The sequence below is a fragment of the Myotis lucifugus genome, unplaced genomic scaffold (assembly GCF_000147115.1).
Source record: "Myotis lucifugus unplaced genomic scaffold, Myoluc2.0 scaffold_3, whole genome shotgun sequence".
NCBI lineage: Eukaryota > Metazoa > Chordata > Mammalia > Chiroptera > Vespertilionidae > Myotis > Myotis lucifugus.
In genome coordinates this window covers 6,017,740-6,044,699 of record NW_005871051.1, presented here as the reverse complement: position 1 = coordinate 6,044,699, position 26,960 = coordinate 6,017,740, and the positions used below count along the sequence as shown (strand labels likewise).

Below are 26,960 nucleotides of genomic sequence, written 5' to 3'. Positions count from 1 at the left end.
AATATGTGTGTGTGTGTGTGTGTGTGTGTGTGTGTGAGAGAGAGAGAGAGAGAGAGAGAGAGAGAGAGAGAGAGAGAGAGAGAGATGGTGATTTCTGGTTAGTGGGATTGTGACTGATTTTAACTTTCATCTTTTAATTTTATTAGATACAGATTAGATTACACATTTACCTAAGAGGTATGAGAAGGAGGAAAGAAAAATCCCCTCCTAGGAAAGTAAACAACAACTCCTACCATCTCTGTGAACCGGTCTGCACAGGCCATCCGGACCCACTCAGGTGTTGCTGGGCTCTTCACTGTGAAGTCTTCGGCTAGGTCTCTCTCTCTGCGTGCGGCGGCCACAGCATCAGTGATGGCAAAGAATACAGATGACCCCAGGAACATTCCGGACTCCCCCAGGCCCTGCAAGAGAGCACATTTGTTTTAGAAGCTTCTAGAAGTCAGGGGGGATTATGGGGAAATAGAGATACCCATGTCCTGTCTAAAGGAGGCCGCTGTTCTTCGGTTCTAGCTAACTGCTGCCTTCCAGAAATGCAGCCCAAACGATCAGATCATCCCATTTTTCAAGATAATTTCGATATTTGTATTTTCATGTAAAATTCCCCGACTTGCCCAGCCAGCGTGGCTCAGTGGTTGAGTGTCGACCTATGAACTGGGAGGTCACGGTTAGATTCTCGGTCAGAGCACATGCCTGAGTTGCAAGCTCAATGCCCTGTGTAGGGTGTGCAGGAGGCAGCCAATATCATTGATGTTTCTATCTCTCTCTCCCTCTCTGAAATCAACAAAAATACATTAAAAATAAATAAATAAAAATTCATGACTTTAAAAAGCACCATGTAGGACAAGGAAAACACATCTGCAGGTTAGATTTGGCCAATGGCCCCGTTTGCAACCCCTGAGCTAGAGAAACTGAATCTGAGTCCCTTTCCCTTTATCAGTGAGATGCAGGCAATGACACGTACCTTTCAGGGTGTGGTGACATTCAGGTAGCACAAAAGCACAGCACCTGGTACCTGGTAGGTCCCTGCTGTTAGTACACTTCCCGGCACACGCGCAAACCCATCACTGCCTTGCAGGTCTGCCTGTGCGGGGCTGGCCACAACCACAGGAACCAAGGGTCCTGCTTGCCCTGAGAGCTGCTCTCTGTGGACTCTGAGCATCCTTTTGCCTTTCCCCCTCAGAGTGATTTCCAGCCCAAAGAGAATCCAAAGGCCTGTTGATTGGCCTTCCTTTCAAAATTGCCCCTCCTCCGTAAACCCCCCCCCCCATCACCCTATGTCCCCAGAAAGCTCCTGGGTGGCAAGAGGGCTCCATTTTGGAAATGATGCAATTCCAGCAGATGGATATGGACTCCTGTACTTATTGATTTTGGTACTACTTTGCCACCTCTCATGAGAAGTCTCCCAAAAGAGTTTAAAGACATTTTTAATACTGCATCTCAAACCTAAAGGGAGTTTCAACTACGAGGGTGGCTCTCCTGGAACCTGCACACAGCAATGCACACACACGCTGACCTTTATTTTAATTTGCAATTTCACAAAGTTAGCAGTTGCTGAGGGTTGGTGTCTTTGCTTCCTGACACAGCTGACATCGGGACCCGATGATTCGTTGCCGTGGACGGCTGTCTTGTGCACTGAAGGCTGTTTAGCAGCATCCCTGGCCTCTACCCACTAGAAGCAGCATTTCCTCCATGGTTGTGACAACCAGAAACGTCTCCAGGCACTGCCAAATGTTCCCTGAGGGGCGACCCCCCTTCCTGTCCCATTGAGAAATGTTGCTTTAGATTATTTCTGGGGAGGAATGAGGCCCCTGAGCCCCTCGGAACTGAGTGAGTGACTTGCCTAATATCACAGAGTTCAGCTCGGGCAGGAACGCAGGTTTCCTGAGGCCTGGTCCAGGGTTCTGTTCACGCTGCCGCTGGTTTTTAAGGTTTCAGTAGCATTGAAATCTTATTCCCATTCCCATTTAATATTTTAGTCTTCAGGTTCTTAAGTGAAAATGTTATTCTATCCAATCAAAGCTTTGGCTGAACATTAGAGTTCTCACTGAAAGAGGATTTAATAAATCGAATCCTTGGCCAGGATGGCCACCGGGTGGATCATTCGTCTTCCCCGAATTTCCCTTTGCTCGAGGTGATTCATCTCCAAATTCTAACAGTCTGTCTTGATTTGGTCTTGATGAGGGTTGACATCTATTTTTTATTTTGTCCACCTGCTTTCGTTTATTATGCTGCCTGACCCAGCACAGTGCACAGTGGCTGGTGGGGGTGCTTACCTTGGAGGAATAGATGGTTAGTGGGGTTTGGGATGCCGGCAACAAGGAGACATTGAACTCCTCTGGGACGTCCGTGATGGTTGGAATTTTGTAGTCATCTGGGCCTCGCGAGTACAGGACACCTTCCGGGGAATATTTCAGCTCTTCAGTGGTGTAAAGGCCCATGCCCTGGATAAACGCACCTTCGACCTGAAGCGGGGAAATGCCGAGCTCTGTGAGGCTGTGCGCTTTTCAGAAGGCCTTTACCTACCCAGGAAGCAGCACCCAGCTAAGTGGGCCAGGACCTACCTGCCCGATATCAATGGCTGGGTTCAGGCTGCAACACGCATCCATGACAATGTCTGTTCTGATTTTCTGCCAAAAATGAAAATGACCTCAGTGTGAAAACCTGAATTAAAAATAGTACTTAAAGATTTATTCACTTGGTCCCAAATGATTCCCAAACTCCTGCTAGTTAATTAAGACGGCATTGAACTCCATCAACATTAGAGGGGGTAAGACATCTGCTAACTCTTTAGATTTAGTGCGGAGACTACCAATGGCCCCAGAAGGTCTTTTGCATTCATGGCTTTGACTCAATGAGACGGCAAACACAAAGTTATTGTCACAGCCCTCCCCTTCTCTGCCAACCCCAATCTATTTCTTTAGAGGCAGGAGCACCTTGGGATAACCCACTCTGAAGAAACAGTATCACATTGCTGTGTGCTTTCAAAATGCTTACTCAGGACGATTTGCTAAATTACCTATTCCTCCAGATGAGATAACTTGATCTTTCTTTAGAAACAGAACGCCCCCCCCTTTGTTTTCCACACAACTTTGGAAAGTGATTTTGATGTCTGAATTAGAATAAGAAACAATGCATTTTAGGCTGTCATGAGCAATGCCTCCTGACTACTTCTTTCTAAGTGCAAATTCATGATAAAGCTGGATCTCTAGACGTTCCCACGGGATTGAAAGGATCTTCTTCCTACTGTATACAGGTGTTACACAGAGAACTCAGGGCTGTTCATGTGCAACGCAATTTTGCTCTTGTGTTAACTCACCAAGAAGAAAGTTTTATTACCTTGTGGGCTCCTGTCAGGCAGTCGATTTCCACCTCAGAGCAGGCTGCTCCGTAGACATAGTAAGGAAACGGGTCTCCCTCCCCCTTCTCCCAGTCCATGAAGGCCTTGTAGCCCCTGATGGGAGAAATAAAGCCCTTTAGCTTGGGGTGTGCATGTGTGTGCATCCATGTGTGTGTGTCTGTGTGCATGTGTTTGTGTGCAAGCAATGTTGATTCATTTAAAAAGTTACTAAAGTTATGATAGCATTTAATTTGACTGCTGTTTATTTCAACTGCCCTTTTCCACTCATTTAAACTGCAGCCTGTATTCACAACCTCGCTGGTTGTGGCAACACGAATCTTCGCCTCCACTTTAAAGAGGATGCTCCGTGCTGCAGTCAGGAGGTCAGAAACGGAGAGAAGCCAACGGACCATTTCGGTTTGGCTCTCCAGGTCTGTATTTTGATGGCTTAGGCTTGTGGTTTAGCTCTGCACGTTGAGAACTTCAGCTGATTTTACCGGCATTCCCAAAGGGCCGCCGTAGCCGGTAAAAAGAGGGCCAGCATTTCAATGCATTAACTTATAATGGAAAAGTACCCAGCTGGAGGCTGATTCGCTCTCTTCTTGGTAACTGAACGCAGGAATTTAGAATTCACAGTGTACAGGGCATGGCTATTCCCTCCTTTTTTCTTTCTTAATGAGATCTCTCTCTCTCTCTCTCTCTCTCTCTCTCTCTCTCTCTCTCTCTTTCTCGTTTGGTGGTTTGCTTCATTAGATTGTTACACTAATGTCATTCACTTCCAGAATTTGACAATCAGCTCTCCTCTCTGTGCTTCCTTCAATCAACCCGCCTTTTCCGAGGGCCTCCACTGAGGGGTCCTGCACCAGTGATGACTGGTGACCTCTCGTCCATCTCCCCCGTCTACCAAGGGGCTTCCACACAGAGAGATCTTATGGTATCGGGAGGAAGATTTGTAAACTTGATATGCAAGTTACTTCTTTTTACAATTCACACTAAAGAATATTATTATTCTGTCTTTTCCACAATAAAGAAAAGTAAATAATGATTAGATGTTATAAGTCATGTTTAACTTTTTTAAAAATCTAATAGGGGTATTTTTGTTATTTAATATTTTTTTGGACATAGCTCAAAGGCCTATGAGGGCCCAGGAGGGACCTCAGAGATCACACGATGAAAACTTGTTTTACAAACGAGGGATGGAGGCCCCGAGTGCGTGGTTGCCTCCCATTTTCTTGGCTAAGTCCAGATGTTGCTGTTGCCATTTTTACCTGAAGTATCCTGTGGCCGAGAGACTGATTCTTTGTTCAAAAGCAGCTTCTATCTGCAGGATGAGCATAATTAGTTAAAATAAAATAAATATACCATCTAATAGGTGAAAATAAAAACATTCAAAATAAAACTATGTGTCAAAATTGACATATGATCATTGTTGGTGCTTTGTTACCAATAAAAGGACTAACTCGTCATAATTTATATTTTTTCCTCTCAGCTGGTACACTAACAATTTCCTTCTGATTTGAGTTCAGAGGTCTGAATTAAAGAATAAAATGGAATCCTGCTGCCCATCCATGATGTACAGGCTTAGTTTACAAGGTATTAGTGCTTCATATCTAAATGTCAGCACTCTAGTAGTATAGGTGCAAATGTGGGATAATGAGATAATTGTGCTAAAGAAATAGTATATAGGGTATTGTAAAGTTGGATTAAACAAATCATTTCCCTTGAGACTTATTCAATAACAATACTCCACACCGTGTGTGTGTGTGTGTGTCTGAGGAAGGCTCAGTCTGGGTCAGGCCTTCTGGGTACTCTTCATACACTTCCATTCCTCTTCTCAGGGATGCTGTTCCCCGGGCACTCTCTCCATACCTGGTAAACATCATGGAACAGCTGTCTCTGCCTTTGGAGCTCTTGCCCTTGGGTATAAACCAACTCTCGGAAGAACTGTCGCTACGAGCTCCAGCTGTGCGCTGCCATGGTGCTCTGGGCACTGGTGTGGGTTTCCTCATTTGTAGTAATGGAGTGGAACACTTACCCAGTCTTCCCAGGAACCTTCTGGATTTTTCTTAATGATGGGCTCAAGGCGTTTCAGAAGGATCTGACAAGCGTTCTTGGAGGAGTAAAGAAGGGCATTCCCATTAGAGAAGAGCCCAGGGATCAGGACTTGCGTGGAAGAAGATGAATGGATAACTGATTAGGTCAGTGAATACTATGGAGTGCCTGATACGGGCACATTGGGGACACAGAGCCCCTGACTTTGAGTGGAGCGTCCGTTACTGGAGGGCCTTTCCCTTCCTGCTTCACTTCCTGTGAGAACACAGGCTCAGCTGAACTTCTCCTCTCAGGTCCCCTTTCTAAATATATTCATGTGCTTAATTCCTTCTTCTCTTTTTCTACATTTTTGACTTGTACCTTCTTTTGTATCTTCTAGCCATTAAAATAAACGAAACAAAACATCTTATTTTCATTCAAATTTGTGCTTTCCAATCTCCAACAATGACATGCCAATATCCGTCTGGGTCTGAAACATTATTCAACTCTCTGTCCATCCCTCTGCCTGTTCACCCATCCACATCAAAGTACTGCAATGGCGGCCTTTGCTTTGGGTGTGAAGTGAAAAAATAATTGAGTTTGTTTTTTATAATAACCTGATCTACAAAGTTTCTGATACTCAGAACTGAAACCTAAAACTCAGTGTCCTAGAACAGTGATTTTCACCCTATTTTATCTCCTGGCACACATACACTAATTACTAAAATTTTGCAGTACACCTCCAATTTTTTTTTCTGCAATGACAAAAACAATAGGTATAATTTTGATTCACTCACACCAGATGGTTATTGTTGTGTTGTCATTTTTTTAACTTGACAAGCTAAGGGAAAAGAGGTCAGTGTCTCTAAATAGTCAAGTGTTTCATGTTTTTAGAAATCTTGCGGCCCAGCGGTTGAAAATCACTGTCCTAGATGAATTAACACATAGTTTGGGCTGATAACTTCCATACACATTGAGCTATTCCTAGTTTGTGTTTGATTCTACCCAAAATTGGATATCATGAGTTTGAGGTTTCCCACACATTTGTTCTGAGTAAAAATCTCTGGTTTTTGAGCCCCTCTAAGGGTGTCCTCACAGAGATAAAATGGATTGAAAAGTGGTTCATCTTGGTAGCTTAAGTGCAGTGTCCTGGCACTGAGGGAATATGTCTTCCCACAACATTCCAATAGAAAAAGGGGACAGTTTATAACAGAAACATGACAGAAGGACAGGCAACCAGATATTTGAATGAAGGCGTGTGAAGTCATGGTTCTATTCAGAAAAAGCAAAAATTAAACACCCGTTAGAAAACAAGTACAAACAAAAAGGATGAGTACTCTGGTTAGGACTCTACTGATGTAGACACTTTAATTGTACCCTGTCTACCTGGCTGGAGTCCTGTCTGCCTCCCTGCCTACAAGACCTTATTGGTGCCAGGGGAAACGTGCACAGCTCCGCACGACTTGGTTCCCAGATTTCTTCTTTCTGTCTCTTCGAGGGACAGAGACTGCCTCTGCACCAGAACCCAGGCTCCCCTTCTTCCATAGTTGCTGGGCATGTGGTTTCCCACTGCTCTACCTTCTCCCACCTCCTCTGCAGTGAGCTGTGGCCTGAGACCGGTAATGGATGGCGAGTGGAAGTGACTTGCAGGGCTGCCAGATCTGGCCTCCATGCTCTCCCTCCCTGGCTCATTGGCTGATGACGCTCAGGGCAGCCTTGAAAGTCACATGTTGGAGATGGAGGAATTGCCATCAATCTGGGTGCTTGAATGAGTGAACACACCCACTGACTCTTCAGTGTACAAGAAAAGGACGTAGTTATGTTTCAGCCATTATGTTCTGGGTCTATCTGTCACCTCCATTTAGCCTACTCCAGCTAACACACTATCTGACACTTTGGTTATCCTGAGCCTGAGTTTAGTGACACAAATGGCTTCTCTGAAGCCAGCCACTTGTGCCTGTATCCAGCTAAGAAAACCGGAGATGTGGTACAAGTACCCAAGGAAAGACAGACAGTCAGTCAGACAGACAGACAGACAGCAGCAAGCACCTGCACGGCTCTTCCATTGACATCTGAACCGATGGAGGCAGCTGTAGCAATTGTATTAGGCACCGTAGCTGTACTTGTCTCACAGATGTGCATGTAAGACATGGGTATTTTTAATTCACGGCTGGCCACCTATGAGAAAAAGACATATTTTCAAGTTCAGCAAGGAGTTCTATGAAGATTTGAGTCATCATTTTTCTTAATGAAAATGACTATTTTTAATATGTTTATGATATCCTTTAAAGCATAAATCTCATGACATGTGGCTACAGGGCTGGACAGTGACAGGACAGGCAACTGCTGGGCTGGACAATATCATGACAGGTAGCCACTGGCCAGGCATTATCTCAAGAGGCAGCCAGTATCTCGAGAGGCAGCAATGGGGGGCTGAACTACGTTGTGATTGCCCGTCTTGATGTACCTGATAGGTAATAATAATAAGGGAGAGAATACAATATGGTTTCGAATGGGAGGATTTAAAGGAGCCTCCAGACCACACTCAGGTCAGTGAGTGTCAACTGACCAACCACTAACTGGGAACAAGACTTAGAAATTGCAGCTCTTCCTTGGAACCCTGTCAGGGCCTCACTGTTCATGGCCTTCACCCACATCTTGCCTCACTTCTTCTCCCTTCCCTTGATGACAAAAAAATGCCTGAATTCTGGGCTCTCTTAAGATGAATTTGCAGAAGAAGAAAGAAAAAAGGAAAAGAAAAAAAGAGACAGATTTGCAGAAGCTGTAAGGCACCCCCATCTTCTTGAGCGGGGCCTTCTCGATCAATACACATTTCTTTACTTAAAACTCTGATGTTCTGACTATTGACTTTTTCTTTTGAAACATCCTGGCACATGCACCTTGTACCAGTAACAGGAAGGGGATGGGGCTGAAAGCCACCAGAATTGAGGAGTCCTTCAGAACTACACGGAATGTGGGAGGTGTATTCCAAAGTAGCTAAGGGGATGGATAGTCAAAAGCTGCAGATATGCACTACAACAATCTAATGCATTTGTCATAAAGTTAAATTTATTTAAAGAATTATTTTTTTCTCCTGGGGTCACATCTTCCTATTTTGTATGTAGGTATGTGTGTGTTAAAGTATTCTTTAAAAATGATAGGAGAGCCGAAACCGGTTTGGCTCAGTGGATGGAGCGTCGGCCTGCGGACTGAAGGGTCCCAGGTTCGATTCCGGTCAAGGGCATGTACCTGGGTTGCGGGCACATCCCCAGTGGGAGATGTGCAGGAGGTAGCTGATCGATGTTTCTCTCCCATCGATGTTTCTAACTATCTATCTCTCTCCCTTCCTCTCTGTGAAAAATCAATAAAATATATTTTTAAAAAATGATAGGAGAATGACATGGATGAAATAGTCATCCTTACTTGTCAAAATAATACCCTAATATTGTCCAAACTTTAAAACTTATGCATGCTGGTCTCAAATAAGAAAAGCAAGAAACTCCTACTCTACGAAGCCTGCATGGCACACCCAGCGCAACGCTCCAGGGGCTCACGCCTCCATCCATGAGCCCTGACCAAGCTTCAGGAGTTTTTGCACGTGTGTGTGTGTGTGTGTGTGCATGTGTGTGTGATTTCCACCACCTCAGCCATTTTATTTGATATGTAAGAAGTTTTTCAACTAAATAGTCAAGATCTTAGGGTTTGAGTTCAGGGAGTTGTTCCTTACCCTAAAATTAGTGCCAAATGTCAGTCATATCAACAATGAGTGAGATCAATGACTTCATTTTATTGATCTTACCTGTAGCATTTTGGTGTGAATACCTTGTCCCAGTTCGTTGCCTCCGTGTGTGACCAATACAGACCCGTCTGTGTAGATATGAACCAGTGCAGCTGCCTAGAAAAACAACCCAAAGACACAGCTCAGGGCCAGTTTAGTGAGGTTCAATAGAAGAAACGGGGAAGAGAAATGCCAGTCTCGCAGAGTGGGGAGGGTCAGAGGCAAGCTCTCCTGGTGGGGTTCTGAGGCTTAGTTCTGTTTTGTGCAAAAGTCACCTGGAAAGACAGTCTTAGTTAGGAACCTGGTTTTAGTAGGAGCCCCTTGGGATACTCAGGAGTTGTGGGCATTGGTTGCTACTGTTTGAAAGTCACTCTCCTGCTTAAAATCTCTGGCAAACCACTCAACTGGTGAATTAAACATTTGTAAGTACACCCACATGTTATGTGCTTGCTCTAGATATATAACCATGAATAAGATGTGCTTCTTCCTCAGGTAGCTCAGTGCAGTGGGAGGTAGGCTGGAAAGCAGGTCATTAGAATGCAGAATGAGTTGTGAGATAAATGGTGTGCCTTGGGGCCCCGGAGACCTGGGAGGACAGACCCAGCTGCTTCTGCAGAGCCAGGGAAGGGTTCCCCAAGGTGACACTGAATGGAATCATGAAAGGGAGAACAGTTTGCCCCTTGGGCAAGGTGGGCAAAAACTCCCCATTGTCTGCAAGGGAGAGCCCTGCACCTGCTCCTTGTTATTATATGAGGCCCTTTGGGATTCGGTCTCTGATGCTTTTCCCACTTCTTCCCTGTCTTTTCCTACCTTTCCTCTAAGCCTGGCATTACCCCTGTTCCTGCCTGACCTACACTGTTCTCTCCCTGGCTTGCTCCCCAGCCTTCAACACCCTCCACCCCTGTGGTCTCTATTCTGTTAGAACTTCTGTGAACACTCCTCTTTCCTCTCCAGGAAGGATCCGTTACCCCCTTCTCTGCACCTACTCTTTCAGGGGTGTATTGAGTTGAGTAGCGTCCCCTGTAAGGGGGCACCAGAAAGCAACCTTATTTGTAAGTAGTCTTTGCAGATGCAATTAGTTGACATGAGGCACGGCAGACTTCTTCCCCGGGGCCTCGAAGGAGCATGGCTCTGCCAACATCTGGATTTTTAACATCTAGCCTCCAGAACCGTGAGAGAATGCGTGTGTTGTTTGAAGCCACGCAGTTTGCAGTACTTTGTTATTGAGGCCACAGGAAATGAATACCGGGGTGGCAGGGAGTCTCAGCGAGGAGGGGCACCTAGTCTTTTTCATCTTTGTGTCCTGAAGGGAACTCTGAGTAGATCTGAGTCACAGAGACACTAAAAAAGTGTTTGTTAAACTGGATGGATGGCGATGTGGTATTTTTCCTTTGAGGAGAAGAGGGAGCGGGAGGGGGAGGGGGAGGAGGAGGAGGAAGTAGGACTTCTGTCTATTCTGTCTGGAGATGTCTGGGCCCCTCATGGCTTGGAGGGATTCCAGGCACCGAGGCTTGTAGGTTCTAATAATAGTATTTCTTCAGCGTGGCCTCCTGACCCCCTGCGAGGACATGCTACTCCTGCCTGGTTTAGGGAGTAGGTGTCCAGCTTTCTGAGTCATTAGCTGGCCTGGAATAACACACTCAGCTCCTATCCTGGTGTGCCCTGAGCACATCAATCTGGAACTCTGTGGGGAAGCTGGAGGTCTTGCAAAGAGACACTTTGCTGGATTTAAAGCATTTCTTTTGTGGTGAGATGAGAAGTTGGCAGAAATTAGGCTGTGGTGTAGGTGAGGGGCAGCCATAAAGGTGAGGGGAGCTGTGGTATAATACAAACAAATATGTGGTCGTTGCCCCTGGTTTTTGACAGTTCCTAAAACCCATGGAATTTACTGTGCTTTGTCTGCTAATGAGATGACTCTTGGGGGGCAACCTATCTAGCTGGGGCTGGGGAGGCAGGATGGTTGCCAGAGAAACCAACCCCTGGGAGAGTCACATCTCTCAGCCCCACGCCCTGACCTCCAGGGAGGTGTGAGACTAGAGATGGATTTCAATCCCCGATGGCCGATGATTTACTCAAGTGTATCCAGGTAATGAGATTTCTGGGAGCTTCCTGGTCGGAGAACACATCCACGAACAGGTGGGCCCCATGGTGGAGGGAGAGGACCTGACAGCCTCACGCCTCCTCTCCCATGCATCTCTTCCATTTGTCTGTTTTTGGGTTGTATCACTTAGAATAAATTCGCAGTAATCATAAGCAAAGTGCTTTCCTGAGTCCTGTGAGTTGATCTAGTGAATTATCAAACCTGAGGGGGTGGGTAGAGGAAACCCCCAAATTTGTAGTTGGCTGGGCGGAAGTGCCGGTAGCCTGAGCACCCCATTGTGCTGGTGTCTGAAATCGGGGCGGTCGTGTGGGACTCGGCCTTTGACCTATGCACTAAGTCTGGGTAGTTAGTGTCAGAATGGAAATGGATTGTTGGACACCCAGCTGATGTTGGAGAATTGGTGTAGAAAAGACACATTTGGCATCACATGTGATATCCAGGATCTCTTATGCCTTAGCTGTTGATTCAGTCAGGCTTGCAGACAATTAACCTTCATGCACCTCTGTATAGAATGGGCACATCAGATCTGAACAGGACTGTGACCAGGAGTCGGGGAGTCTCATCCTACACCAGAGGAGCCGCAGGCCTGAGAGGTGTGTCAGAGCTCCTGGGTGTGGGGGTGGACTGTCCTGATAACTACACGGTGTTCCAGGAACCCTGCCAATGCTGTGCAGTCATTATCTCATTGAATTCTCATCGATCCTAAGAGAAAGGATTATTCTTCTCAGTTTATAATTGAGGAAGCGGAGGCTCAGAGAGGTTAAACATCACACAGCCAGTAAGTGGCAGGGCCAACGATTTCTGGGGTCTGCCTGATTCAAGTTGATCAGGGATTTGGGGCACTTGGTTTATTACCTACGAAAGATTTTCTTTGACAGGGAAGCTTTTGTAGTGTGTGTGTGTGTGTGTGTGTGTGTGTGTGTATTGGCTGCCAATAGTTGGGTGTAAGTGGAAGAATGTTTTCAATGGTATACACATAAGGGAGATCTACTGCATTTTTAGATTTATATTTAACATAATGTGTGTAAGATTTTTCTGCTTTTGATGGACAATCCTGAGAGGCAACAGTCTTTCCCAGTTTTCTAAACAGCTTTCCTGTATGTGGCCCAGTGGGCTTGCTGGGAAGACTCAGTACCAGGCCTTGTGCTATTTAATGGACTCACCTGTATGCCGCCCTTCCTCCTCCCTTCTGGAGAGGGCCTCTGAATGACTTGCCTCTTCCTTTTGCAAACCTACCTGGGAGGATTTTGGGCCCCAACCCCCTTTCCCCACCAGAATTGACAGGTTCCTGGGAGAGGTGGCTTGAAACAAATAGCTGCTGGTTAGGGCAACGTAGAATGACTTCCCTGCCTAAGACTTAGGGTGCACCAAGGGATGCTATGGGGTCTGGGGTGCAGGCCAGGAGCAGCCCCATTGCTGCCCAAGCCTGTGACCCTTGAGCTTAGAAAGCACAGCCCCGCAGGCCCCGTGGGCTCCTGCTCCCTTTTTGAATAGGGGTTCAGTGGGGCAGTCAGGACTCCATCTTGGCAGTCCCCCAGCTGCAGGTCTCAGGCTTGTTGCTGCCACTGTCTGCCATGGAGGCACTTGTCTACTGCCCTGTGGAGCAAGTGCTTGCAGATGGGTGCTGCTCAGGCGAGGGGCTCAGCGCCCTGGGAAAGGTGACACTCTGGCAAAGTCAGCACAAGCGGATCGATCGGGCCCGGAGTGTGTCTGACACAGGTAGGACCTTACCTGATGGTAGCTAGTGGCACCAAAGCCGACTGAAAACTTCATGGGGATAATGGCAAGTCCTTTCTTCTTCCAGTAATTCTTCTTATTAAATGCTTCCACTTGCTTTCTTCTGCTGCCAAGGGAAGACTTGTCCAGACATTCGTCCCAACATCGTATCAGGTTCTCGGGGCTGAAGGCTTGTTTGTAGATGGTTTTATCCACAGTTTTGTACATGTTTTTCTCCCTAACCTGACGTGGGAGGAAAATGGAATCGGTAGTTATGGCAAGTCGGAAACTGACTACAGCATATATTGAGGAAACGAGATTGAAATATAAAAAGCAGGCTGGGGTCTGATGGGGTATATGAAGAGCAGGAAGTGTTATCAACTCTGACCTCAACTGCCAGGAGCTGCCCCTGTCTGACTAGCATGTTGTATATACTGTGCACCTTCTAGGATATTGCACAAAATAATGTTTTCGGAGAGCATCCTTTTGGCGGTATCTCTCAAGAGTTTTCAAGTGCGCTCGCAATTTCACTTCTGTAAATTTACCCTCTACCTAGGAGGGCAAAGATATACCCCCGAGACATCTGCACCAAGATGTGTATAGCAACAGCATTTTAATAGCCAAAGATGGGCAACAAGCTGAACGTGCACCAGTAGTGGAATGGCTAAGCAAATGACGGCACATGCGTGTTACATAGCACTATTCAGTCTTGAAAAAGAAGGAAGTAGGTCATTCTATTGCCACAGGAAGATGGCCACGGCCTATTGTCAAGTAGAAAAAAGCAGAGTGCAGAATAATGTGTTTATTATGGCCCCATTTTGGTAAATCACTGTATATGTGCATGTATAAACACATGGCAATGATGATGTATGTATGTATGAATACAGATGGGTAGATACCCATAGAGAAAGGGCTAGGACAATAAATATGGAAATGCTGACCATGGTTACCCTTAACCAATAGGGATGGAGGGATAAAAAAGGGTACGTTCACTTTTTACTTTAATGACTTCAGTGGGGTTTAAAGGTTAAGAAGAGTAATTAATTATCTTTGCACAAGTTTTAAAAACAAGGAAAAAGAGAAATCTTTGTACAAGAAGGGTGGAAGATAAGAAGAGGGAGGTGAATTCTTTTAGGTAGCCCTGAATATATTTTGAATTTTGAGCCCGAGCTAATTTGAATGGTTCTAGGGTATTTCCCTAGGTAGCTGGTTCCCTCCTCATCTGATTCTTCAGCAACCTTGGCTGTGACCTTGATCAAAACCTTACCTTCTCTGGCAGAAGGCCACATTTGGCTGCCACAGCTGTGATGCAAGATTCTGTTACCAGGGTCCCTTGTGGGAAGCCATATCCACGAAAGGCCGTGTTGGATGGTAAGTTGGTCCTACAGGCACGGCCCCGGAACCTGAGGTTTCGGATTTTATATGCATTTTCCAGCTTTAGTACAAGGAATTCTGTTACCTAAAATAATAGAAGGTATTCACATATATTGGATAACATTTTCCTCTTTTCTCTAAAAGTCAAGAATACAGAGTCGAGCTGCTATGGGACTGGGTTAAGTACTTGAGGAAGCGCGTTCAGTAAAGACTCAGCTAGAAGTTCTGGGTTCTATTCACGACCAAGGTCACTGGTGAGTGATGCACGCACCTGCTCCGAGTCGTCCAGTGTGCACCCTCCGTTAATGAAGCACTCAATGTCTAGAGCTTTGATCCGCCCGTTGTTCATGAATCCCACCTGTCGGCAAATGATGGACATTTTACATGATTAATGTCCGTGCCACCTTGGAGCCACAGCCCAGCTCCACTGTTGGGCAGGACTGAAGGCAGACTCTGCTCGCGTTTGCTCTGTGGTGTCCCCGCCTGGCTATTCCCCTGGCTTTCAGCACTTGGCTGACAAAGGCCTCCTCTGACCTGAATTTTGCTGAGCCCCTTTCTTCCAACCTGCAATTTTCTGGCTTCACCGTCATCATGGAATTCTAAAGTTCCTGCTGATCTCCAGACATGTAATTGCTACCCTCTTCTTCCTTATTCTTGGAAGATTCTCCTTCAATTTTTTCTGGCATTCCTTCTAATTTAGCCCGTGGTTTCCGCCCCGTGGAAAAGTCTCTGGGATTTCAGAGTTCGATGGGATGAATGGCAGTGCATCTCGTCACAGGAAAGCGTCAGAAGCCAGGGCTGGAAATGGTCCCTGGTTGTGCTGAGCTGTGGAGCGCTTTGCAACTGGTTACGTAACAAACGTGAGCTCGTGCTGCTGTGCTTCCCGGGTGGGCCTCACAGAGGCACCTGGTGTTTTCCTGAAGTCACCACTCCCCTCCCACCACAGGACCAGTCTGTCTGTAGAGCCCAGATTGAAAAGAGAAATTCCCACGCCCTGCTGTAGTTCTACCAAAAAGACTGGCTCTGGTTGGTGTCTGTCTTCTGAAGACGGGGACAAAGACAAGTGATGAAACCGTACAACTATCTGGTTATTATCATCTACTCCAAGAGAAGTGTTGGATAATAAACCAGAGCAGTTAGGACATGTGGGAAAATTCGCCAATTCAGAATTTATGGCAATTTTGACAAAGGCTAGGCTGCAGCGTACCTTTAACTTTTCCTGAAGAAAGCTTTGCCAAGCAAAGATAGCAGAGAGAATTCTTCAGCTGTTTAAGATAAACTTTTGAAGAATTTTGGAAGAATCCCTCACACATAAGTATCTGCTCTACTAATTTACTAGTAGTTCCAAGTAAACAAGCAAACCTTTGTTATCTAAGTTTAAGGAGGATATATACATACATGTATATACATACACACATATTATTATATTGGAAGTACAATTATATTTCTTTAAAAATAAAATAAAATTTGGATTTTTAAAATAGTCTAATGATCTCCCTCTTTTATATTATGTTTTATATTATTATAAATGCGAAAATATTTGCTGTCTAAATCCTCTTAATAGGCACTAGTACTAAAAGTGTCTCACAACTAATAGAAATAAATTCTGATTTATAATCCAGGCCAAAACCAAAGGACGCAGCAACTACCATAATACTAATTGCCACAATCCCAGAATGTGTCTTTACATTGCTCTTGGTACTTGAAGATAATAATATCTGTATTAATTTCTGTGCATTTGAAGGCAAATACAAGGTTTAACTGCCAACTATGGTTTATTTCTCTCTAATTATATACGTTACTAATGCCAATGGAAGAGATAAAATTGTGAAAAGCCATTGTTTTAGTAATGACAAAAAAATATAACAATGTAGTAATCTCAGGCAATGACAAAATTAGATATGAAATTTAACTATATGTACGCTATGAGCAATTGCCAAATAAAGCATATTTGATAGGGAAATATTACATTAGAAATGTCCAAAGAACTCAAGCACAAATTTGAAAAGTAGTATTGATGTTAATAAGTATTTTTAATAGTGTTTATGCTACAGTTTCATAAAAATGCAATGAATGTGGTTTGAAACAATTTAAAATTATTTCACTTGTTAGTGAATTATTTTTTCCTATTTGCAAATCATTTTTATGACATTTTCATAACCACTTAGTGGAAACACTTGTAAAGTGAAGTTTAGTATAACAATGTTTGTAGCTTCTTTCAGGTTTTTGTCACTGAGGAAACATTAGCATTTTTAATCATGTATTTTTATTATTCAACTTCATAATTCTACACTAGATTTATTAAAAGTTCCTCACAAAGATGTTATGAGTATTCAAATATACAGCATCCTCACTTAATATTTTAGATGCTAAGATTATTGTTTTTAGAATTCAACAAAATCAAAACAATAGAAGAGAATACAACCATTCAAATAGAATGAGGTATTTTAATAATTTCATCTTTAATACTCACTTTATATTTTCCAAATAATGGGTGTCTTCCCCCAGTTATTAACATGTCATCTTCACGATCAAGAACAAGACGAACAGGGTGACCAGTTCTAAGGACAACAAATCTTCATCACAGTCTGCATCCACCCATCCATCCACCATCTACTCACCTAGTATCCATCCACCTATTTATCCATCCCCTCATTTAACTATCTACCCACCCATCCATCTATCTACCTTTCTACCCATCCATCCTCTACCTGCCCTCCAATCCATCTTATCCAATCATTCATTTAACCATCCATCCATTCCATATATATCCATTGAGTGCATACACTGTGTGAAGCATTGATCTAATGTACAACTAAATTACTATTGTCTCCGTGGTCTATAATTAAGATCTAGCTAAAGTGATTAATGTCACATGGCTGTTCACTTGTGTTGTTATGGCTTTAAATTTGATAATCATCCACATCCAGTCATTTTTGCATATCCCCACCTCTAGTAACAAAGGAGAAAGAGTGTGAACAGATAAATGCAAACTTAACAACACAACTGCAAGCAAAGACCAACACTTGTCTTAGGATGTGTCAGGATTTGGATCTTCCTTTTCTTTCTTTCTTTTTTAAAATATATCTTTATTGATTTCAGAGAGGAAGGAAGAGGGAAAGAGAGATAGAAACATCAATGATGAGAGAGAATCATTGATTGGCTGCCTCCTGTACATCCCCCCACTGGGGATAAAGCCCGCAACCCAGGCATGTGCCCTTGGCTGGAATCAAACCTGGGACCCTTCTATCCACTGAGCCAAACCAGGTAGGGCTGGATCTTCATTTTCACTGGGACTGCCCTGATGTTGGCCAAGTTGGGCCCCTGGGGAGCTAGGAGCTTCAGCCTTCCTGTATCTCAGGGGCAGAGGCTCCCAGACTTTGGAGTGCAGAAGAATCTTCTGGAGTGCTGGTGAAATGCAGATTTCTGAGCCTTAGCACTTTAGCAATAGGTTGGGGAGGGGCCCTAGAATCTGCATTTCCCTCAGCGATTTTGATGCAGTGTCTTTAGGTATACGTTGAAAACCATAATTCTAGTGTAGGGTTTCCTTGTCTTTTTTAATGGCGAGGACTACCTGGAGCATCAGTTAAATGTTCAGTTTCTGGGTTCATTTCCTGGTGATTTTGATTCTGTGGGTCTGGGATAGGGAGGCAGAAATTGCTATGAGCTGAGGAAAACCTTATTACCAGCAATTTGGGAGCACTCCTCTGGGGACCACTTAACACAAGGCAGGAATATGCTAAGGCAGGGTTGTTTAAGATAGTGTTTCCCACACTTGGCAGTAGAACCACTGGGAAGGCTTTCAAAAAATATTTTTATTGATGAGAGAGAGAGAGAGAGAGAGAGAGAGAGAGAGAGAGAGAGAGACTGACACACACACACACACACAGAGAGAGAGAGAGAGAGAGAGAGAGAGAGAGAGAGAGAGAGAAAGAGAGACTGAGACACACACACACAGAGAGAGAGAGAGAGGGAGAGAAAGAGAGACTGAGACACACACAGAGAGAGAGAGAGAGAGAGAGAGAGAGAGAGAGAGAGAGAAAGAGAGACTGAGACACACACACACACACACACACAGAGAGAGAGAGAGAGAGAGAGAGAGAGAGAGAGAGAGATACATCAATGGCTTGCCTCCCATATGCACCCTGACCTATGGGATTAAACCTGTAACCTGAGTATGTGCCGTGACCAGGAATTGAACCCACAACCTTTTGGTGTATGGGACAATGCTGCAACCAACTGAACCACCTGGCCAGGGAGGAAAGTTTAAAAAAAAATAATGGTTGGGTCAGTATGGGGCATCCTAGGCAATTGGATTTAAATATTCCCAAGATGAGTCTAATGTGCAATTATGCCTGAGAAGCCTTAAAGGCACAAAGCCTGGTGGGAATACAACAAATTGATTCTCCCTTGCTGAGTCCCTGGTGGATGTGAATAGAGAGAGGTTCATTATGAAAAGAACTGGAGGTGAGATTCAGATCCTGTTTTTTCCTACCTCTCATCACGGAAGGAGACACATACTGAGTGTCTTGGTTCCTAGCTCTGAACTATACAGAAGCTGCTAAAGGACATTTACAGGCTGATTGGAGCTCTGACAAAGTACAAAAAAGAAAAAAGAAAAAAAGAACAAGGACTAGAAAAGCCAACACCATGCACAGCATGAACAGCGAGCCTTCCATTGAGGTGAGCCCGGGAGCTCTCTTTGAGGATGTCACCTGTCCACTGAACACACACTGAAAAGCCAGCTCTCCCCTCCCCAGGTGCAGGGAGGAGGCAAAGGGTGGGGTCTTTCCTCCCTCACCCCGCCTGTCTGCAGCTGAGAGTAGGAAGGAAAAGCGAGGGAGCATTCTCCCACTTGGCACTCTACTTGGGTAGTTACTTGCCCCACCCCTAAATGGGTCACCTCTGAAGCTCAGGGTCAGGACAACCCTGGCCCTGGAGGTGTTCAACTAGTAATACCACTTTTCCTTTTGATAGGAAACTAGCATAGTCAAAGTTCTATCTACATATGACTTTTCTAATACCTCCAGGAGGGTGGGCATTATGTCTGCAATTAAAAGGAAAAAGAGATAGGAGGCTGAGTTGCCCAAGGGTGGCAGGTGGATATGACAGCAGCCCAAGTGCCTCTCAGGCCACTGATCGGCCCTCAGCTCTGACATTTTACACCCTTCTGTACCCCCAAGTGCACTTACTTGATGGCACCCACAGCTGCAATAGCTCCGAACACAGCTGATTTTCCCACTTTCCCGCCAAAACCTCCACCCACTCGTTTCACATGACAGGTGATCCTGTTGCCTGGGATGTTTAAAGTAGAAGACACTGTTTTCTGTAAAAGTTAGATATTGGGAAAGTTTTACAAGAATGAAATGGCAAGGAGGACTTTGATTTCCTGAAACACAACATCACTGCAAAGTCCATCCACATCTACTGTGTAAAAAAAAAAAAAAAAAAAGACTGACAGTCTGAATGTGTCTTGTGTAGCCCCATTGAGGTCATAAATATGGGTCATTGCCACAGAACACAGCCTTTCCAGTAGAAAAATGGCATTTTCCGGAAGGAAAACTGTCAGAAGAAACCGTCCCGGGTTCCTGTCAGAAGCTGAACTCCGAGACAAATGCCTTAACTCCGTGGTCGGCAAACTGCGGCTCGTGAGCCACATGCAGCTCTTTGGCCCCTTGAATGTGGCTCTTCCACAAAATACCACGTGCGGGCGCACATACAGTGCGATTGAAACTTCGTGGCCCATGTGCAGAAGTCGGTTTTCGGCCTGGGCGAATCTATTTTGAAGAAGTACTGTTGATATTTGGCTCTGTTGACTAATGAGTTTGCCGACCACTGCCTTAACTCAATGTCCCAACAAGGTGAGAAACAGCAAACTCTAGACAACCTCCTGAACAAGAAGAAGTATTTGCAGCTAAAACTTGCTGAGTACTTTATGGCTGGGGAAATGAAAATGTGCTATAAAGTGAAGGGTTTACTCCACAGGTTAACTGTAATAATTACCTTAGAGAAAAATCAAGTATAGCTATAACTTAGTGTTGTCATCCAATCACAAAATTCATTTAAGCATACTGCCACTGAATGTCTTCTCTAAATCTAAATAATACAATGAATGACTTCACAAGACCAGGAAAAAAAGGGGTTCTGGGGCCTTAGCTCTCCATTGCTGTCCAATGCTTGTATTCTAAGTAAATGCCTGCCAACTCTGAGGCAGAGGGGGGTGAGGCCATGATAGACTTAGGAAGTTGCAGAGGTGGGGGCGGTCCTGGCCCTCACCTGCACGTGGGCTGGATCCTGTGTTGACACATAGATGTCCAGTTCGTTGTCCTCTGTCTTTGGAATAACAAGCACTCTTTGTGTTTCCATGTAAAAGTGTTCCTGTCCTCCAACATGGACCTCTCCTGTTAGGTGCAAGCACAGGGAAATTCCTGAAGGTGCAGGCTGGTTGGAAATGGTCATGTTGGGGAATTCAAAAGCAAGCAAGATGTGGTGGACTGGCCAGCCTGGATTTGTCCTGACCGAGGAACTGATGGGTCAGGCATTTGTCCTGTGTCAACTGAGAGCAATCTTTCAGAGATTACAGTTCTGGATAACAAGTAGAACGTGTCTGGTTCCATTCCTCACTCTGCCCTTGACGCATCAAAATCTTAGGAGTTTTTCTTCTATTTATTCTGCTGCTCCCTACCTTCCACCCTCAAAACCAACACACACACACACACACACACACACACACACACACACACACACACTATTTGGAAAGAAGAGATCTAAGAGAAATTTGGCAAAGCACCAAGAGGAAATCACAGGCTGTCACTGTCTGCTTCAGAGTAGAATTCCCCAAAGATCCCATCAAATATCCTGAGTCTCTTACCTTCAACAATTTGATCGACTTTTTCAAATGCTTCCTCAATGTTTCCTTGTTCAAGTTTCTTCTCAGGGCACAGGAATGAGTTGTGTTTTATGGCATCCTAAGTGACAGGAGAAAAACACAAAGCCAATTCTTTGTAAGTTTCTTCCACTGGCAGTGTTTTTCTTAATAAAAAGCCCGTAAACTTCCCAAATTGCCATCTGCTAGGACACATCAAAGGAGTCCTGCAAGCAGGGAAGTACTAGAGCAGTGGACGTGCTTCAGAGATGGGATGTTGGAGAGATTGTCTTCTAGATTGCAGAGGAAACCAATAAGGGTTAGAGAAACGTTAAGAATTGAGATCTGGAGGCACTTTGATGGTCCAGGATGATCACTACTCATTTCTCAATTTTTAATGTGATATCCAGGGAACAGGTGATAGGCCTACATGCAGTATGGGTGAGGTTCTGGGCCTTCCCTTTTTACCTTTTCCATGAAGAAAAACACTGGTGTAAGACTTAGGTAGCTCATGTACAAGAACCTCTAACTCAGAGATCTGAAAGAACAGGCCGTGTTGAGGGAGAAGACTCAAGTCTTAATGCATTTCTGGGTAAGAAAGCCCAATAGATGTTGTAGGAAGTTTTTTCATTTCTTTGAGATTTGACATATCTCACAGGGCTTCTCTAGTTCTTTGTTTTCTTTCTGATAATAACATGAACGAACTCACACAAGAAGACTGGGAGCCATTCTGAGGTTCTGTCAGACCCAAGGTCGTTTTCCATACTTCAGAAGGCACCTGTCTTCTGCATTCTTACTCTCCTAAAGCTTTAAAGCTATTGCCTTTTTTGCTAAGGGTGATATTAAGATATTTACAAAAGTACTTTTAATCTGTAACCTTACGGGAGAGACCAGTCAGCTTACCTCGATGGTGACGATTACGGGCTCCAGATCTTCATAGGTGATCTTTATCTCTTCAATTGCACGCTTCGCCTGTACATCTGTCTCTGCAGCCACAGCACAGATGATTTGACCCACACAAAGTACCTGTGGAAGGTACATGCATGAAGCAGGTAGAAAATTCTGGGTAGGAGTAGGTTTAAGCTCAACTTTACCAGTGGCATCTTAGTTGTCATCATTGAGAAATAATAACCACTTTGAAGTCACATTCAACTGTATGTGCTTGGTTAACACATTAAAATTTTTTTGAATTAAAAAATAATTTAAATAATACAGATGTTTCCATTGGCCATTTTACTCAATGCATATAAGCTCCAGAGTGAATGTGAAATTGGCTGTGACCTGAATCTGCTCTGTCCTGTCAAGTTAGGGTCATATGTATCGCCTTTGTGGTGTCATTTTAGAGTTTAAAGATAAGGACAGTATTTTTTTGTAGAACATGGCACTCCACCCCCATTCATGTGTTGAAGCCCTAACCCCTCAGTATGAGTGTATGGGAGATAGGGCCTTTAAAGAGATAATGAAGGTTAAATGAGGTCATAAGGGTGGAGCTCTAAACCAATAGGACTGATGTCCTTACAAGAAGAGGAGGAGAAGCCAGGGAGGCTCATGCACAACAAAAGGCCATGTGAGGATGCTGGGAGATGACCATCACAAGCCAGGAAGAGAGCCTCAGGGGAAACCTGCCGACACCATGAACATGGACTTTCAGCCTCCAGAACTGTGAGAAAATAAATTTCTGTTTTTTGAAGCCACTCAGTCTATAGTATTTTGTATGTCAGCCCTAATAGATAATACAGGTCCTCAGTGACAGCCAACTTCATCTGGAGTTCAGCCAAAAGAACAGTGATTCATGCCAAGGCTGCAGGAGACACAGTCTGTGTGGGATTCACTGAGATGTGGCAATAACAGCTAACACTGAGATCCTTCACGTGCCAAGCACTGTTGTAAGCACTTCACATGTATTAACTCATGATGTAAATTTCACAGCAACACCGTGAGGCAGGGGCTATGACTATTCTCATCTTACAGCTGATGCCACCCAAGGACACACAGCCAGTGAGAGGTAGAGCTGGGACATGAACCAAGGTAGTCTGGCTCCAGACACAAGAGCCCAGTGAATGATTGTTGAATTGGTTAAAGGTCAAAGATGGCAAGAGCAACTTTTTAAAAACTGGAGTGTGTGAGGTAAGTAGAAGGTGGAGGGGGTGGGGTTGATCCAGGAAAGGAGGGAGTTCAGTGTAAATAACAGGGAGTGGCTGTGTTTTTTGTACTCTCCTTTCTACATTTTTCTATTCTATCCTGACACAGGTCAGTTCCTGCATTTTCCAGAAGAGGATAAATTGACTCAAGAGCACGCGGGGGGGGTGGGGGGGGGACTAGGAGTTATTTTTCCATAATGACTTTATTTTACTTTTTATTATGTTATTTCCTGACTCCAGAAGTGTAGGTCTGTCTCAATAAAGATGTTAGGGGTAGAAAGAAGCTGGGAGAACTGGCACCTCTACCCCCATTGGCAGAGAGGGCAGGGAGGCCATGGGAAGGTGGCTTGGAGAGGGTGCCTTGGTGATTATCTACACAACTCATGGAAAGGCATATTCTGTACCTCATCTACAGCCAACAATTTCTCATCTTCAGTACCATTGGTGCCTGGAATGTCTTCAGCTGTTATCACATCAACTACCCCGGGCAATTCAAGGGCCTTGGACAAATCAATTGATCTGAAAAAAAGGAAATATTTAAGAGATAGAAATCAGCAAGCTTTGAGGGTCCCAAACCTGAAGGAGGGATAGAGCATGGTTGGAAATAAAAATATAGAACAATTGGTCCAGCTTAGGCCCTGGTCAGGACGCCCCCTGCTGGGCTGGGGGTAACATTTTCGCTGCTGGGAGGGGAGCTGTCAGATGGGCCAGTGTGCCTGTTGCAAGGGGCCTCCTTAGGAAGCGTAGGATATGCCATTTACCATTCAGTAATGTAGTATTTCAGTATTTTATCACCAGTTGAATATCAGCTATACTTATTTATTTGAGCCCTGCCTGGGGCTGCAGCAGGGAGATGGGGCACTGTGAGGTTAGAATGGAATCAAGAAACCCATAGCTATAATTTTTGTCTTTTCCATGTGGTCATTTCCAGATACTCCCCCTGCCTCATCTGGGGGCTGGTGACCTTTCCTTTTTCTTTTTTTGTGTGTGATCTTTACTTTACTCTTTCTATTTTAGGTCCTTTGGGTTTAGGACATTGCAGAAGAATTGGCACATTTCTCCGAGGAAATCCTCTGCTCTTGGCTCTTCTGGGAGAGCAGTAAAATGGGAAGGCTCTGTGTGTGTCACTAAAACTCATCATGTGTGTTTAAAAGGCTTTTTGAAAGCTTTTCACTTACATAATTTTTGCATGGGCTCTGGTACTGGTCACCAAGGCCATGAAAAGTTCCTTTTCCACCCTGGGGATGTCATCACAAAACATGGCTTCACCTGTGGCATGTTTGAGACCTGATAGGTGCATGATGGGACGTCCCACTGGATCTTGGAGGGGTTGGCGAGAGTCCACACTCTACGGAGGAAGACAAGAGATGCCCTGGAAAAGCTCAACCTTCAGAAGTGGCCTGGACAATTCTCAACTCGCCTGAATCAGGATTGAGAACACACAGTCACCCTTGGGCCACAAACCCTGGCGTGGGTCCGATAGAGAGCATGACAACGTAATGATGTAACTACACTGGGAAACGGTCATTTCAGTTATGTGGCAATACCTTTGACAGGGCCAACTTTTTGGCAAAATTGTGAAACAGGTGAAGGGGCACCCCCGTTTCTCATTTTGGCATCTTCTTTTTCTAAGCAGTACCCCTGTACCCCTTTCTTCTGGAATTCAGGGGTCTGTCTCCCTGTCCTGCTTTCTGACTTTCCCAGTAATCAACCTGTTCACATGTAAAGGGATCATGATGATGAAGGCTAAAGTGATGTAATTCCTGAGGGTGAGGGACCAAAATCTATGCCCAAAGCAGGACCTCTGGTGGGGGAGAGGGTAGCAAATGGCCGTGGGGCCCACCCAGATCCAGACTAAGTGCCTTGGCTGCCACCAAGGGGCGTAGAAACATCCCTGGGCGTGTAAGGCAATGGAGCAAATGTTCGCTCTGGAACTCTTCTCCAGGAAGAGCCGTGTGTGGTGTGTGGAGACGGGGTTGGGGGAGGGGTTGTGCTCTAGATAATTGTAGACATTTTCCAAGTTGTCCTGCGAGGAGGGAGGGTTCAGTTACTTGCAGGGCTCTTGTTTTGCAATCAGGGCCGGAGGCTGAACCTTGCTCCTCTCCTGTGCTGTCCTTCCCCCACACCAGGCTCAGCGGCTCTTCAAACCAATGCCCAAAGGACGTCATTGGACAGTGTGAAGAGATCGTCAGTTATGAGATGGTCAAACTGTCCCGGGTCGGTTCAGCCCCAGACAAACCAATTGATCTGCATTGATTTGGTGGCTCAGGCCTGAGCTCAGATCCAGCCTCTCCCTGACTCGGCCTAAACAAAGGGCCAGTGTGCAGCAAAAACACAGCGTCAGGACTAAAATCGCCACTCTGAACGGCTTGCTTGTTCGCACGGCTACAGCTTATCTCTTGGTGTCTAAGTTTCTGTTAAATTAAACTCACTGACCTGGTACTTCTGGACTCCCTGGGGCACTGTGACCGAGAAATCTTCCAGCGCACTAAGGAAGGGGTCTGAGACGTCAGGATATTGAAGGCCGTCCTGGGTGAAGATTCAAAACAATCCCCATAAACTGATTAGTCCGTGTTTAAGCTGGGCTTTGGTTTATGCAAACATGACTTGGCTACAGTACCCACAAAACTGCACGGTCTTGTAGGGAGGTAACCCAAATCCCCATCGCCTCCAGGATTTTAGTTTTGATGAAAGCTTTTTGCCCTCCCTCTCTTTCCTTGTAAGGAGGAACTGGACTGACTGGTTTGAAGCTGATCATCAGGCCACCCTGAGAAGGAAGAGAGGCCTGTCGGTGAGCTGGCCTGCAGAGGGAGAAGCAGGAAAACGGGCTACGTAAGCCATCCAGAAGGAGCTGGAGTTCACTGTACACAGGAGAGCCCATAGCCTATTGCTTTTCTCAGCTACTCGGCTTTCTGGGAGAGAAGTAAAACGGGAGGTCCTCTGTGTGTCACTAAACTCATCAAGTATCTTAATTCAGAAATTAAATTCCTGGGGAATGTGGCTCGTGAGGGTCTGAGTAAATGATAATCGGACACTTTAGGAACGCTGAGCTGCTGGGGTGGAGTTGGGGGTAGGGGGTATAAGGTAGGCAGAGCGTTGTGATCATAGACAGGAGAGGAGAGAGGGAGGAAGGGAGGGAGGGAGAGAATGTTTTGTTTTGCTTAATTACTCCAGAAATTTACAATCAGAAAATCTAGCAAGAAGTTACTTCAATATTATAGCATGTAAATAAATTTTAGTATTTTAGAAAAATAAAATTTTATTTTACACTCCATATTGGAGTTGGAATTTGGCTGCCTGAGGGCAGGGGTGGGAGGGTTGACAGTAAGGGGACAAAAGGGCACATTTTGGGGAAATGGAAATGCCCTATATCTTGCTTGAGGTGGTGGCTCCGTGGGTTTACACATTGGGTCAAAACGCACTGTATTTAAACAGGTGCATTTCATTACCTGTGATTATACTTTCCAAAGTGATATTGAAAGAAAAATAATCGCACACAGAGGCAGGGCACCATAACCGTTCACTGCGCAGGCACTCGGTCAGCATCTGTGGCTTGAAGGCAGCCTGCGGTCCAGAGCCCCAGGGATTCTGGGAGCGGGATGCCTGGGGACTGACTG

At 45.0% G+C, this 26,960-nt stretch overlaps 1 protein-coding gene across 1 annotated transcript in view; it reads right to left on the bottom strand.

Moving 5' to 3' along the window:
• Nucleotides 1–26,960, bottom strand: part of LOC102432361 (aldehyde oxidase 2) — a 61,145-nt gene that overhangs the window by 9,444 nt on the left and 24,741 nt on the right. The window contains exons 16-34 of the mRNA XM_023763139.1: nt 25,780–25,885; nt 24,522–24,691; nt 23,748–23,862; nt 22,106–22,228; nt 21,209–21,305; nt 20,614–20,738; nt 19,530–19,663; nt 16,811–16,898; nt 14,609–14,695; nt 14,231–14,422; nt 12,979–13,206; nt 9,168–9,263; nt 7,418–7,546; nt 5,373–5,447; nt 4,606–4,658; nt 3,337–3,451; nt 2,562–2,627; nt 2,274–2,462; nt 234–401 (exon numbers count right to left, since the gene is read on the bottom strand). Coding sequence (XP_023618907.1) covers nt 234–401; nt 2,274–2,462; nt 2,562–2,627; nt 3,337–3,451; nt 4,606–4,658; nt 5,373–5,447; nt 7,418–7,546; nt 9,168–9,263; nt 12,979–13,206; nt 14,231–14,422; nt 14,609–14,695; nt 16,811–16,898; nt 19,530–19,663; nt 20,614–20,738; nt 21,209–21,305; nt 22,106–22,228; nt 23,748–23,862; nt 24,522–24,691; nt 25,780–25,885 — 2,356 coding nt within the window. The remainder of the gene's footprint in view (nt 1–233; nt 402–2,273; nt 2,463–2,561; nt 2,628–3,336; nt 3,452–4,605; nt 4,659–5,372; nt 5,448–7,417; nt 7,547–9,167; nt 9,264–12,978; nt 13,207–14,230; nt 14,423–14,608; nt 14,696–16,810; nt 16,899–19,529; nt 19,664–20,613; nt 20,739–21,208; nt 21,306–22,105; nt 22,229–23,747; nt 23,863–24,521; nt 24,692–25,779; nt 25,886–26,960) is intronic.